The sequence below is a fragment of the Etheostoma cragini genome, chromosome 9 (assembly GCF_013103735.1).
Source record: "Etheostoma cragini isolate CJK2018 chromosome 9, CSU_Ecrag_1.0, whole genome shotgun sequence".
Lineage (NCBI taxonomy): Eukaryota > Metazoa > Chordata > Actinopteri > Perciformes > Percidae > Etheostoma > Etheostoma cragini.
The window spans coordinates 7,193,786-7,207,406 of record NC_048415.1 but is presented as its reverse complement, the minus strand read 5'-3'; the positions used below and the strand labels follow the sequence as shown (position 1 = coordinate 7,207,406).

Genomic DNA, 13,621 nt, shown 5'->3' with positions numbered 1-13,621 from the left:
CTATGTGTGGGAAATTGTCACTTTATATCTTTCGACAAACAAGAACATATATCACAGACGAAGGCTTTGAGTTTGAGGGTTCTGTAACTGATGTTAAAGTGTTTGGCTTCGGGTGGTGTCATGCCATTCTTGGTCTTCCCTTCATAATTTCAAATCCTTTTCCAAGACTCCCTTTTTCCTTCCTTCCTAATTTTTCTTGGATGTTTGCATATTCCTACAAAAAGACTTGTATCATTATGTTGTCAATGGGACGATTGGCCTGAAAGAGACAACTTTCCCCTGAGGGAACATGTGTTTGCTACATAGGCCTACCAGAGACGGTTTAGTATAGAAGATCTTTATAAATATAGGCCTACCACAAGCAAGCTTTAGTACAGGACTTTGGTTTAGGTATCAACGTAAACTGTACATTTTCTCTCCACTGTTCTGTGCATAATAACATAATTAAACATAAGCCTACTTCTCAAAGTTGCATTAAATAAATATTGAGGTTTAGGTTTTTCTTTTTACTTTTTTGGTTGAAACGTGTTCTCATGTTAGACTGATATATAACGTTTCTGAATATCAAGAGCAAATTACTTTAGAACAGTGCATGGCATCCAGGTGTTGATTTTTCAGATAGTCCCCTCTATGGTGTTTGGAGTGAATCTTGTGTTAGAGGTCACTAGGCCTACTGCTGGTGTTTTTGTTCCGGTGCTCTGCACGGATCTTACACCCACCAGTCTCTCCACGGCTCTCTGGAGATCTGTGCGCCACTGTTGCCAAACGCAGCAGTGTCGGCGTTTTCAGGGACAGCTAGTAGGGCCTAAACGTTGCCTTTGTTGTTGGATTGGTCAAGTAGCAAGTTAAAAGGCAGAACAGGGCGGGACATGCCTTTGCCATCCTAGGAAACGCAAGATCGCGCCCGGTCGTCCCGGTTACCCGCTGATAATAACCTCGGGAGGGCCGGGTCGCCCCGGGGATTGAGTGCAACATGGAGCTCACTCAGCTGTTTGCACTGTTGCCATTAGCGCTTTCAGCGATCCCCGTTTCCTCCTCCTTCTCTCCCTCTTTGTGATCCACTGTTCAGCTCCGTATAAGCACATATAGGCTATTTCAATTAACGACTTTATTCTTTTAAAAATGGTCCGACCAGAGTCTCTCATGACTGCAAGACTCTGTTATACTTACCAACAGTAGAATGACGTGATTGACTAATCATAATCGACTATTCAACAAGCCGTGCTAGAGAACGTTATAGTTCAGCAATGTGGATCATATTGACGGATATAGTGCGGATGGAGAGACATGTGGACGGCATGCCCGAGGATGAATGTCTATCTACAGGCTACACATAATCCAAGGAGGTAGCCCGTCACTCAATACGCAATTGCTTATAAATTGCTCCATAAATAGTTTGTAAACATAGTTAGTAGGCTAAATATCATCTCTACAAAAATATAAATATAGCACTTACTTGTGGTTAGCCTACAGACACACACGAGCACCAACTGAAACTTCACTTATCGTTAGAAGCTATAGTCGTTCTCCAGAAGTCCAGGCGAATGACACCTAAAGGTGTGTGTAGCCAAGCGACGCATAGATATTAACAGATCAGATGTTAGCCTATTGTGATTTTCTAATTCGGGTGGGGCTGTGCCGAGTTTTGCATTTCGTATCCTGTATGCCTCAAGTGCAGCAAGAAAATGCTACAGCCTAAACTGAGTCAAATAAAACATTGACTCTAAATATTCCAAAATTAGACTTCAGATCATTTATCACCAATAATCAAACTGAAAAACAAGAATAGCCTATATCGCATAAAAACAGCCAAAAGTTGAGTTCAAATGGAAGTTTTGATCCGTAATATATTTGGAACTGTAGGTCATGATCAAGTATCACTGTAATAAGAATAATTGTTGAAAACGCCTAAGCAACTGTAGGCTAGGCATAGCCATATGTTCTCTGATTGGCACATGGTGTTTCTGAACCACCTAGAACCCATTACCATAGAGTGATTCTTGTTCTGTGTGCAGTGAGCTGTTCCTTCCAGTTTCTGCTTTTGTGCAGTGTGTGACTCCATCAAAGTACTGTAGCTTTTATATATGTTCACGAGTTTTAGAAGGAATCCCGCGCACTGATCATTACGCAAGCAATTCTTTATTTAAAAAATACGACGTTGAGGTAAATTAAAACCAAAGCCTTGTATTTTTTAAGTAGCCTATTTGCTTGCGTAATGGTCAGTGTGCGGGTTTCCTTCTGAAACTCTTGATCTGCCTTTGGTCACATCCTACCTGCCTGACAAAAAGAGGAGTGCAAAAAGTTTTACGTTATTTGGTCCTATTTATGTGGAAACTGTAGGCCTACTTTATTTTTAGATTGCACTGTAAAAGTATCTTAATGTAAATAGTTTAGATGCTAGAGTCATTATGCTTATTAAGACCACATAGCCATTACTTAGAATATGTGTATGCATGTATTTGTGTGGCTTTTTATATATTTTTTTTAGAAATCTTCTTTCTAAAGAGAAGCCGTTCTCCTGTCCCGCTCACAGATCTTTTTTAACAATCTATCATTTTCATGCAATTTGAATTTTATATTTCAATATATTTAAGATGCCAATAATTTCTTAATTACCATTATATCTCTAAAGTATGTTTCTAAAACACTGTTATAGTTCAGCAATGTGAATCAGGTGTGGATGCTCACATGTGTGGATGGCCAGCCCTTTAAACTTTGAACAGATTGTCAATCTATAGACTACACATAATTGGGATATAGAGCATGCCACTCAATAAAAATGTCTTACAAATTGCTCCATAAATAGTTGGTAAACATACTTAGTAAATATTATCTATACAAAAATATAAATAGAACACTTACTGTATTGTGGTTACAGAAACACAAGAACACCAACTTCACTTAATGTTAGAAGCTAAAACTTAACAGTTGTTCTGCACAAGCCAAGGTTGTTGACATCTAATTGTGTGTATGGCCTAGCAACTTAACCAGACATGTTGTTGTGTTAGGGCTGTGCCGAGGTTTGCATGCCTGTGGCCAATTTGCATCCACATCACATCCTCAGCAACAATTGGAAGTTGCCTATTGCTCTCATCCCCGCCGAAAACTGCATCCGCCTCACTAGCATCAAGGAAATGCTACTGCTTAAACTAAGTCAAATAAAACATTGACTTTTAATGTTCAAAAGTTAGACTTCATAGAATTTATCACCCGTGATCAACCTGACAAACAAGACTATTATTATATATAAAATTATAAGATTTTTAGGAGTGATATGGCTAGATTGGAAGCGTTTGAAAGTATGTAATATAAATGGTTTGCACAATTGATCTACATTAGAAAATGTGTGGTAGGCTACTTTGTAATTCTTATATTTCTCTACACAACACATTAGCATGTTGACTGAATAAGCAAGGTTACTTCACTGAGATTGTCTCATTTTTAACAAACAAAAACCTTTGTCATCAGAATAATTTGAAAGTCACAATCACATAACACATTTAATGTGTTTTTCAAAAATATAATTTTTACAAGACAGAATTGTTGTAATTTGTATGTACTTACTGTCGATCACAAAAATACTGGTTCTGCTCTCTGTTGCGACTGCTACTGGCAGTAAAACGATCTTAGGGACATCTACAAATTACAACACCATAAAGAGATGCAACAAAACTATTTATTAATTTAACTTATTTCTTAAAAGTAAGTGCTGTAGTACAACTTGCAGGAGAAAAGTTATAACTGAGATAAGTTTAGAGGCACTGACTTATATAATCATTAAATTAATAAATATGTTTCTTGTATCTCTTTTCGGTGTTGTAATTTGTAGACGTCCCTAAATACTCGTCTTGCTGCCTGTAGCAGAAGCACTACTGTAGAAGTTTGGTACAATTTCAGGCATTATTAGTGGGGTTATTAGATAGGCTACACAGCTGGTTCAATTAGCGCCTGCACTAAAATAATCTGCTGTTAACGCTAACTCGCCCAATGTTCGACCCAGGTGAAAAAAAAGCTTCTGGCGGGTTGTTTGGCTTGAGGTTGGGGTGCAAAGGTCCCTAGGGTGAAATTATTCCGAACCATCAGTTTGAGGTAAAACTACTCAATGCAGACATGTCCTCAAATTTTGGAAATTATCAAAACTATTCTATCAACCAAAGTATTTTGATAATCTAATCAGTTCAATTTTACTGGTAGGCATTCATATTGTTGGGTAGTTTAATTTATGATTAAAAAAAAATCATATTTTACAAACTACATGCACTTTGTGTTTAAAAGTCTGAATTTGGAAAGTAAAGAGTCTCTAAAGTTGTCAGATTGATTTAGTGGAGTAAAAAGTACAATATTTCCCTCTGAAATGTAGTGAAGCATTAATAGAAAGTGTCATGAAGAGAAAAGACCTGATTTCTTATTAGCAAACTTAAAGTCTTACCCATTTAGTTGTCACCTCGGAAAGCTGGGAAAAGAATATGCCTTGTATCTTCACCCCACAGTGTTGTCCAATTTTAGACCAGTTTCTCATCTGCCTTTCTTTTCTAAGGTTTTGGAAAAAGTTATTTGGCAAATCGGAGCTTCTGTGTCATGACTGGTGACCTCTCCTTGTCAGCTGCTCCTCTCTCTTGTAGGGTACCCCAGGGTTCAATTCTTGGCCCCATCCTGTTTTCCTTATATATGTTGCCTTAAGGGGCTATTATAAGAAAGCACAACCTGTAATTTTGTTGTTATGCAGATTATTTGCAAAGGTATTTGCCTAAGAAACTGAATGACAGTGTTGCACTAAACTCCCTGCTTAGTTGTAATGATAGTATTAAGTTGTGGCTTTCACAATACTTCTTTAACTTGAACAAAGGTAAAACTGAGGTTATCATCTTCAGTACTTCATGCACGCCAAACGGTCCAGCTTTGAGTTTGGGAGCTCTGGCTTAATACCATAACCCTCATGTTGTCCTCAGGTCAAATTTGACCCATTTTCAGTTTTTTCATCACAGAAAAAAAGGGCCTTTGAAATAAGCTGCAAATCTCAATATTAGAAATATGAAATATCTTTGGAAAAAACATCTGAAAAATGCACCCACATTGAAAAAGTGACAAAAATGTCAGAAAAAGCGATAGTGTTTTTTTTAATGGTTGAAAAGACAACAACACAAGCTGTCAAAACTTTGAAGGTTACTTTTGATTGCAACATGAATTTTGACAAGCACATCAGCACTGTTGTTAAAATTAGCTTTTTCCAGCTTCGTCTCCTGGCTAAAGTTAAACCCTATCTTAACAAGCATGATCAAGAAAAGGCGATTCTGTACTTTCCCTTGCCTGTTGATTTGGAAACTGTTGCCAGTGAGTACTACAAGACTACATGACAAGTAATTTAAAAACTAGTCTTTTATTCATTGCCAAAAACAAAACCTTTCATGAACCCGGCAAAACCTAATGGTGTATACCTGTATCTTCTGGTCAACAATGGTAGAGCATTGAAATATCCAACTCAAAGAGAGGTAGCGTGATATGATTTACATATTACAAAACTATGCAGCAATAACTACTTGTGGTGTCCTTTCTACAGCCACTGTGTAAGAGCCAACAGGGCATCCTTTTATTTCATTATGAATACACCCAACCACTCTTTTTTCAATTCAACAATGATCTCAAAAGCTGTGTCGATGAACATATTTTGCATTGCAAAGCAAGCTTGAAAGGAATATCCTTCTGTGCTTAACACTGTAACTGTAGTACACCTTTCTAAAAGTTGTTCCTTAAAAATATAAAATGAGTTAATAGTAAGTTAATAGAAGAATCACAGTTTAAAAAAATACAATACACCGCTGCCGTTCTTTTTTGTCTGCGAAATGCTGTCAAGAAGTTAATTATTAATGCATGTCTGTTCTGGTTAGGTCATGCAGCTGTATGTCTACTAAAGTCACATATTTGCTTCATGTACAGGAGAAAGACCTAGCCATTGGTCTCTTCTTAACATGCTGTCTAGGCACCACTGTTTCCAGAAGCCTCCTCACTAGGTCCAGTCTGCCTGTCCTGATCAGAGCCCTGGATAACTCTGTGACCTCTGCTGTGTGAGTCCTGTAAAGGCACCTCAGCTCAGACTTCACAATGTCCTCAGGGTACCTCTCCTCAGCCTTTCGCACCCACAGCTCCAGTTGGGTGGTGGCTAGGCTTGGGTCAGGGCCTCCCTGCATGAACAGATTCAAGAGTGCCTGTAGGAGGCAGCGGAGGGCTGTGGTGTCTGTGCTCCCTGGTCTCTCTAACTCTACAGCCTGTTTGAAGCAGTCTGCAGCGTTCTGCTCCTCCCCCTTCAGCAGGAGGCAGCGTCCTCTGAGCACGTGGAGGTCTGGCAAGGTATCACCTAGCTCAAACTGTAGGGCATGTGACAGACTCACCATCGCGCTGTTCACTGCTCCTTCATCTACCAAGAGACTCTCCTGGAGTGCATCTACACCCGTGTAGTAGTACACCTAAAGGGACAGACATAGATTAAACAAAATATTGCTGTAGAAAATCACTATATATTCCCCATTAGTAGTTTGTCATTACCTGTGCCATCTCCAGGTGAGTCCGCAGACATGGACGTACAGTCAGGACCTTGTCCAAGTCTTTTCTGGCCTCAGTTAGTTTCTGTCGGTCTGGGATTCCACCTTGACCATGTTTAGCCTTCTCTAGGTCCCTGGCGTAGAGCATCATATTGATCTAAAAGGAAAACGTCCAGTACCGGTCAAAATGTTGTGCATTATAGACTTCCTTGTTTATCAAATATATAGAAATGATTACTTTATGCAATACAAGTATAAACTTAACTTTTGTCACATAAACTTAATACAAATTCAGTCCACAAATACCATTTATAGTTAACACCAGTTCAGTGCAAATATGTGAATGCTGTGCATCTTTCAGACAGTAAATTAATGCAAATTTTTAAGCATTAAAGGGATTTCAAATGGTAATTGACTGAGTTTTGCCAGCTTGGTTTTGGCCATAACTTGACCGGCTGCAGTACCTTGGCCCTGGTACAGTATGCCTGCCAGTTGAGCTCTGGATCTGGGAGCACATTTAGGGCCATGTTGCAGATACCTGTGGCCATCTCATGTTTGCCCATCAGAAAGAAGACCTTTGCCAAGAGGTTCAGGGTGAATGTGTCATCACTGGCCAGGTTTATGGCCTGAGGACACAGACAGTCATAGTGTATATTATGGTGAAAATATGGAAATAGTAATAAATTAAAATTCTCTTGAAAAAGATCTGTTTCTGTAAATGTGTGTATTTCCATTTTAAACAGGTTGTCGGTGGGGATGCAGAGGTTCATTCAAATGGGGTAAAAAGGGGACGGTCAGGTATTTAAAAAAAGCTACGTTTAAAAAAAGAAATTCCAGTGTAGGTGTGGACTAGGACTAAATGTGTGAGTTAACTTACAGTTCCATAGCAGGATAGTGGATCAGAGGCTGAGTAGCCACAGTCATGTACAGACATTGGCACAGTAGTGAACTCTTCCTTTCTCTCCAACATGATGCCAACGTAACACCAGGCAAGAGCTGAGGGGAGAGATCCGAATCAGTTATTTTTTAATTTTTTTTACCAGGTTCTACTTAACTGCAATACTCTAATGCCTCAAAAATGTACAATCAAGCATATGTATTCATAGAGAAGCAATAATATAGAAACATATTTACCTTTGTGTTGTGGTTTCTCAGATTCTAGTGTTTCTTTGAGGAGCTTCAGTCCCTTATTGTAGTGAGAGAGTCTGGAGTATTCAGAGTCCTCTTTGGTCTTTACTATCTGATCCAGTCTGCAGAGAGAAATACACATTACACATTAAGTTGTGTAGTGGTTATGTTGTGATCATGTTGTTTCTTACCGTATATACATGGTTGCCATTTTAAAAGACCAGCTTCGTTTTTCCTCTACTGGTAGCTGAAAAACAACAAATATGCTTTACTAATGCTTTACTAAAATGACATTTGTTGTGCAGGAATACATATTTAAGTCTTCATGTACACGTCCTGTGTAGAATTGTTTAGTTAGTTTTATATCCATGTGAGTTAAGTTTCATATTCATTCATAGATCTTCTGAGCATTTTGCTGTGTGGTGAGGATCCCAAATGTGTGTCACTATGTTCATTTTGAGAAAATTAGATGTACATTTAGGGACTAGTCACACATGTTTTCTTTATTAAAGCTCAACCATCTAACGGCAACTTAAACCCATTTCGTCACGTTTTCTTCTAACGATGTACATGCATTGAAAACAATGAACTGATGTTTGAAAAATAAAAATTGTTTGAGCATAGCCATATCCTATTACTTCAGTAAATATTTGTAGGTGAAATGAGTCATAGAAGATGAATTAATCATGTACTGTATATCTAAGGATTACCAACACTGCATGGATAAATTAACAACCAGTGAAATGCTGGAAGGTTATGAGTCATTGTTTCAATGCTCTTCCCTACATTTACAATTTACATATAAATCCTAAAATAAAATAAAATCCTTTACAGATTTAATTTGAGTATTACTGTATGTGTCTCACCAGCTGACCCCCATAGTCCAGGGCTCTGTTGTATAATGTCAATGCTGCCGTCAGTCTGTCTCTCAGGTTGTCCTCACTGTCTATTTCTACATCGTAGGGATAAACATAAGCCTGCTCAGCCAGGCAGCGGGCCGCCAGGAGCCTGGTCTCTTCTTGAGAGGCCTCTCCACCGTCTAAGCCCATAAGGTAGGAAACCTTCTCCACACACTCGCCTGCATCCAGTTCTCTCCCTAGCTTGTCGTACACATAGCCCAGGTTGGCCCAGGCATTGAGGTTCCCAGGGTCTTCTTTACAGATGCTTCTGGAAGGCCAACAGACAGAGAAGTGGTATGTTCGTTATGCAGCTTATTGCATTTGTGGCCCAGCCATTTAAAATCTGTCAACTAGTGTGTAAGATCACTGTGAGCTCATGGTCTTAATTTTTGTTTTTTACTACAGTTGCCAGAAGGTCAGGTTGTGCTTTTGTGCTGCTTTTTCCACTGGTTTAAAGACATAGTTTAAGTAGGTACTGTATATAACTAGTAAGACACATTTCAACCTGTGTGGTGTTTCAATTGTAAAGAATGCCACAACATTACACATAAAAACACATCACTAGTTGAGATCTCATTCCTTAATGAATATTCTGCCTTTTTAAATTAATAAATGACAGTGTATCCTCACCTGAATATTTCTTCAGCTGTCTCCAACTGTTCCAGGTGAAAAGCCAACAGACCCATCAGATTTAGAACAGCGTACTGTAGATATCCAGTTTCAGCCTCTAGCTCGCCTCGCAAGCTCTCCTGTTTTAGGTAAGTGTCCCTGTGTCTCAGCTTCACAGGCCCAACAGGATCACAGTTAAGGTTGAGGTCCAGGTGGAAGTGGCCGGGGATGTAGTCCATGTCCTCCATGAGAGACTGAATGTCCTCTTTGCTGTCTGCATCCATGGCCTTCTGCTCCTTCTCTACACCTGCTGTTTAAAAAAAAAGATACAATAACAAATACTGCTTTCATTTATTTTATATTACCTATGATTCTGCGCGAGAAAATACCTTGTCCTCTTCAGCCTACAGTTCAATCTATTATCTAGTGACAGAAGTCACCCACCCACTCTTGACACACAGGTTCAAACAGGTCGAACAGGTTAGGCTTGGGAGTGACTATAGGGAGTGGACCAGCTAGTGTAAGGGTGAAATAGTATGACTATTGATACATATTCTACCCACATTTTTTTTTTATTGCATCAACTCCTCTTTTTCATTCTCATCCAGAAATTCTGAAATCTCAATAATTATCTCTTTAAATGTTTTATCACCAACAAACTATTGTGTCACATGGTTTGCTTTTTGTTGCCTTTTCTCATTTGGCTCTGCAACAGAACCACCAACTGTCCAACAAGTCCATTCTGACAGTTTGATATTATTGATGTTTTGTTATATTAATGGTTTTGAAGTCTTGTTTGGGAGATTGATTCAGTTACTCTCTGTCCCTACCTGTGTCAGCTGTTGGTAACAGAAGAATGTAAACCATCAGGAACAGGGTGACTGGGGAAACACTGGAGGAAACTCAATGAAACTTCTGTGCTAGCACTTTAATCAATGACTATTCACTTCATTATAAAAAATAGTTAATTACAAATAATTTCTGTACATGTTAAGTTGTAAATGTCATAGCCTATTCTTTTCTATTCTTATTGCACAGTTCATGCTGTTAATACCGTTCATTACGTATGTAGTATATCTTTTAAGGTGCAGTAAGCAAGACTTATAAAACTTTCTGTCATATTTGCTGAAACTGACCCTATTTTCCAGTAGAACTACATGCAGCAGGTAATTAAAAAAAAAAAAAAAAATAATCTGGTTCCTCTGGCACCACCTACAACCTGTAGTGGGATTCGCAAAAATCCACAGTTCCCTGTTGAGATGCACCAATCAGGGTCAGGCGGGATGTCTAAATGCGTGTCAGTCAATGCCCATGCACACGCATTCATTCTCCCTTGTGGGGGGAGGGGCTAAAGATACCGTTTTTTGGCTTTAGCAGAAAGAGGGGGAGAGACTGAGAAGTTAGGTCAATTTTTGGCTTAGTCTTGGATCGTCGCAATCCTATTTACCACACCTTAAATATTCTTAAATATCCCCTACTATTTATTATTTTTATTTTTATTTACCCAGATACAGGTAAATTACTCTGCACTTGAATGTTTTTACACTTCTGGTTGGATGATAAACTGCATTTATTGTCTATATACTTACACGCAATGACCATGAAGTTGAAGCTAATCTAATCTAAAGTTTAAAAAAAGCATGCAGCTGTGTGATGAGCTGTTGACCAAACATAAACACCTCCTCTTCAAAAAATTTAACAAAAGCAAATATTGACTGTGAATCCTCACTATCCTGCAAGTGACAATGCTATCTTAGTAAAACCTACAGCTACACACACATGTTTTAGTTTTAGAATGGTTTTGCATGCAAATCTAAACTCTGCTACCAGAGGATAAACTTGGATTGTAATAAACAATTCTAACAAGAAGGACAGGGTGTTAAGTATTTTAAACCAACTAGCACAGGCCGTGTCTCCATGGGCTTTACAGACCCACATCAAAAGTGGTACCCAGGCAAGTGCAAGCTCTCTAACAACCTGGAAAAACTCCACAGAGCCTCAGCACACAAGAGGCTGTTAAAAAGATAATTCACTGAGAGACAATCCATCCTCTGACAGCTGGGGTACAACCTAAGCCATTATTACAAATTATATACAAAAAGTACAGGATTATATCATATGTGCAATTTACAGGACCAATATACAATATGTTCAAATTGGTGAGACCCAGGAACAACTGTTATATGTCATATAAAAAATCCAGATAAGTGAAATACTCAATACAAGTTGTTTACAACTTCACTGAAAAGTCTATTCTCAGTGTGCACACGGAACGTTTTAAGTTTCCTTAAAACTGAGTATGACTGAGTATGACAGGGGCACAGGTTGGAGGGATAGGGGCAGAAGAGTGATCAATTAAATAGTTACTCAAATATGGAGAAATCATCAGCAGTCCTGTCTGAAAAGGTAGAAGTTTGCATGAACCGATCACAACTAGCAGCAATGGACCATCAGCACATAGGTCACGAGAGGAGTACTTATAATAAACGTGCATGTTTTTAATGTGGTTGAAACTGAGTAACCTGGAGCATATCCACACAAATACAAAGAGAAGAACTAAACTAAACACACACAAATGCCTCAGTCAGGTTTGAACAGTGCTGAACCACCTATGTCGCCTCTTAAACAGATTCAGAGTTACTGTCAGAGTGTGTTGCATAATGTGTATTTAGTACTGCAGATCTTCTTCATCGTGGGCAGCCTTTTCGATTTGTATGTGGGTGTACAGAATTCGGAAAAGTTTCTCCTCTCGACAACCGTTGCCATGGTGGCCATCGTGGATCCCAGGCTGATTGCATAGTAACATAATGGTTACAGACGCTTGTTTGTGTGGTTGTGCACCCTCCGAGTCAAAGACAGAATATACAGCATTTTGTTCATAAAGGCTCTAGTTTAGATGATAGATTTTGCATCTCAGAAGCCAGGAGACAAAACAAATGTATTCTGGGGAAATATGTTGGCCCTAATAATCCCTCTATTTTAGCAGTAGGAATCCACTGTAAAGTGGGATTAGGATATGTGTCCTACAAACTGATAGCAGGTCCCTTTTCCTTTCAATCTAACCCCTCGTTAACCTACTTAATTGTTTTGGTGCTTGTCTTAATCTTTGGCACAAAAGACAGTGTACAACTGATGAAGAATATTATACAGACAGTCAGGGATGAGAATGGAAAGAATTCCTGGGTATATTGTGAACAGTATGAAGGTAAGTAAAGAGGGCAACCTTGCAGTATCAAAGTTCTCTGAAATCCTTCTCTGCAGAGACATTACATTTACATTGACAGGGGTATAGTCATAGAGATGTGACACTAAACACAAAGGATCATAGGATCACAGGAACGCCTTCGGAATCCAGACTTCATATCTTCTCTCTAAACTGACCTCTGCTCTGTTATTAAGGCCTTTGAGGCATGCACATTCACTATTTGTGTCTGTTCCAAAGCATTATTAACAGTGAAGGGACTTAATGATTAAGTATTATATTCTATGTTCTCCATGTCACACTGAAGACTCTGGTATCCAGGCTCAGTAGCTCTTCTGCCATATCACAAAGAGTAAAACAGCCCTAATGCGCTTCAGACCCTGAATCCTGATTTTAAAGTATTGTTATTTTAATGCACATGGCCCCCCATTTTTTTACTGCAGACTCTCCCTTAATCCATTATTCCCCTGAGACACACTTGTACATGTAATTACTGTTTATAGCTGAGAGCCCTCTGCCTTTCTAAGCCACCTGATCAATGCATTTCCATTCTTAGTCAGCTTCTCTCTGGTAGCTTGAGTGAGTGTAAAAAGCAACTCTTCAGCTCTCTAGAGGCCTTCTCTGAATGCAGCTCACATAACCAAATGTCTCTTTGTACTGTCCCAATGTGTAATAGTATATGTTTGCCCATACCATCTTCAGGAAATCTTAGCAGAGCAAATCTACCAAAAATGAAAACTATTGAAATTTCTTTTCATGATTTGTTTTATCCGTCTTCTGTCAGCCTTATTAACAAGGCCCCGGACCCCCAATGACATTGACTCCAACGGTTTTATACTGCATGGATAGGCTTGCTTTACACTACATAATGGATGGAACTATATAATGTAGCCTATCTATGCTGTTTTTTTTTTTGTTTTTTTTGCCAAAGACTGTTTGGTGTAAAACTAAACTGAAGGAATTACACTTTTTTTGTTATTTTTTTTTTTTTTTTTATTAATACATGGGCTACCAGTTTATTTAATAAAAATCAACAATTCATAGGTAGCCCATGTGGAGAGAACCTGACCAGTATGTACAAAAACAGTGGTGTTTTTAGGTGGGGAAAAAAAAGGCACGAATGCTCACAATTTTATAAAGATAGATATTTATTCCTACTTTTTACTAAAGTCCACTACATGCTTGTTACTTCAAGTAAATAGTTGCCATTTTGATGCTTTTTCATTTAGCCTACTTAACTAAAATGT

At 38.7% G+C, this 13,621-nt stretch overlaps 1 protein-coding gene across 2 annotated transcripts; it reads right to left on the bottom strand.

Moving 5' to 3' along the window:
• Positions 1-5,339: 5,339 nt before the first annotated feature.
• ttc22 (tetratricopeptide repeat domain 22) lies at positions 5,340-9,648 on the bottom strand. 2 transcript variants are annotated; one of them, XM_034881119.1, is made up of 9 exons: positions 9,562-9,648; positions 9,194-9,482; positions 8,531-8,831; positions 7,856-7,911; positions 7,671-7,786; positions 7,414-7,532; positions 7,001-7,162; positions 6,541-6,693; positions 5,925-6,461 (listed from the first exon to the last, which is right to left on the bottom strand). In XM_034881119.1, exons 2-9 carry the CDS (start codon positions 9,454-9,456, stop codon positions 5,925-5,927), a joined length of 1,707 nt encoding a protein of 568 aa, XP_034737010.1. In that variant the 5' UTR covers positions 9,457-9,482; positions 9,562-9,648. The 2 variants fall into 2 exon arrangements, with proteins under 2 accessions (XP_034737011.1, XP_034737010.1); XM_034881120.1 differs by lacking the exon at positions 9,562-9,648 and having other exon boundaries at positions 5,340-6,461; positions 9,194-9,456.
• Positions 9,649-13,621: the final 3,973 nt, after the last annotated feature.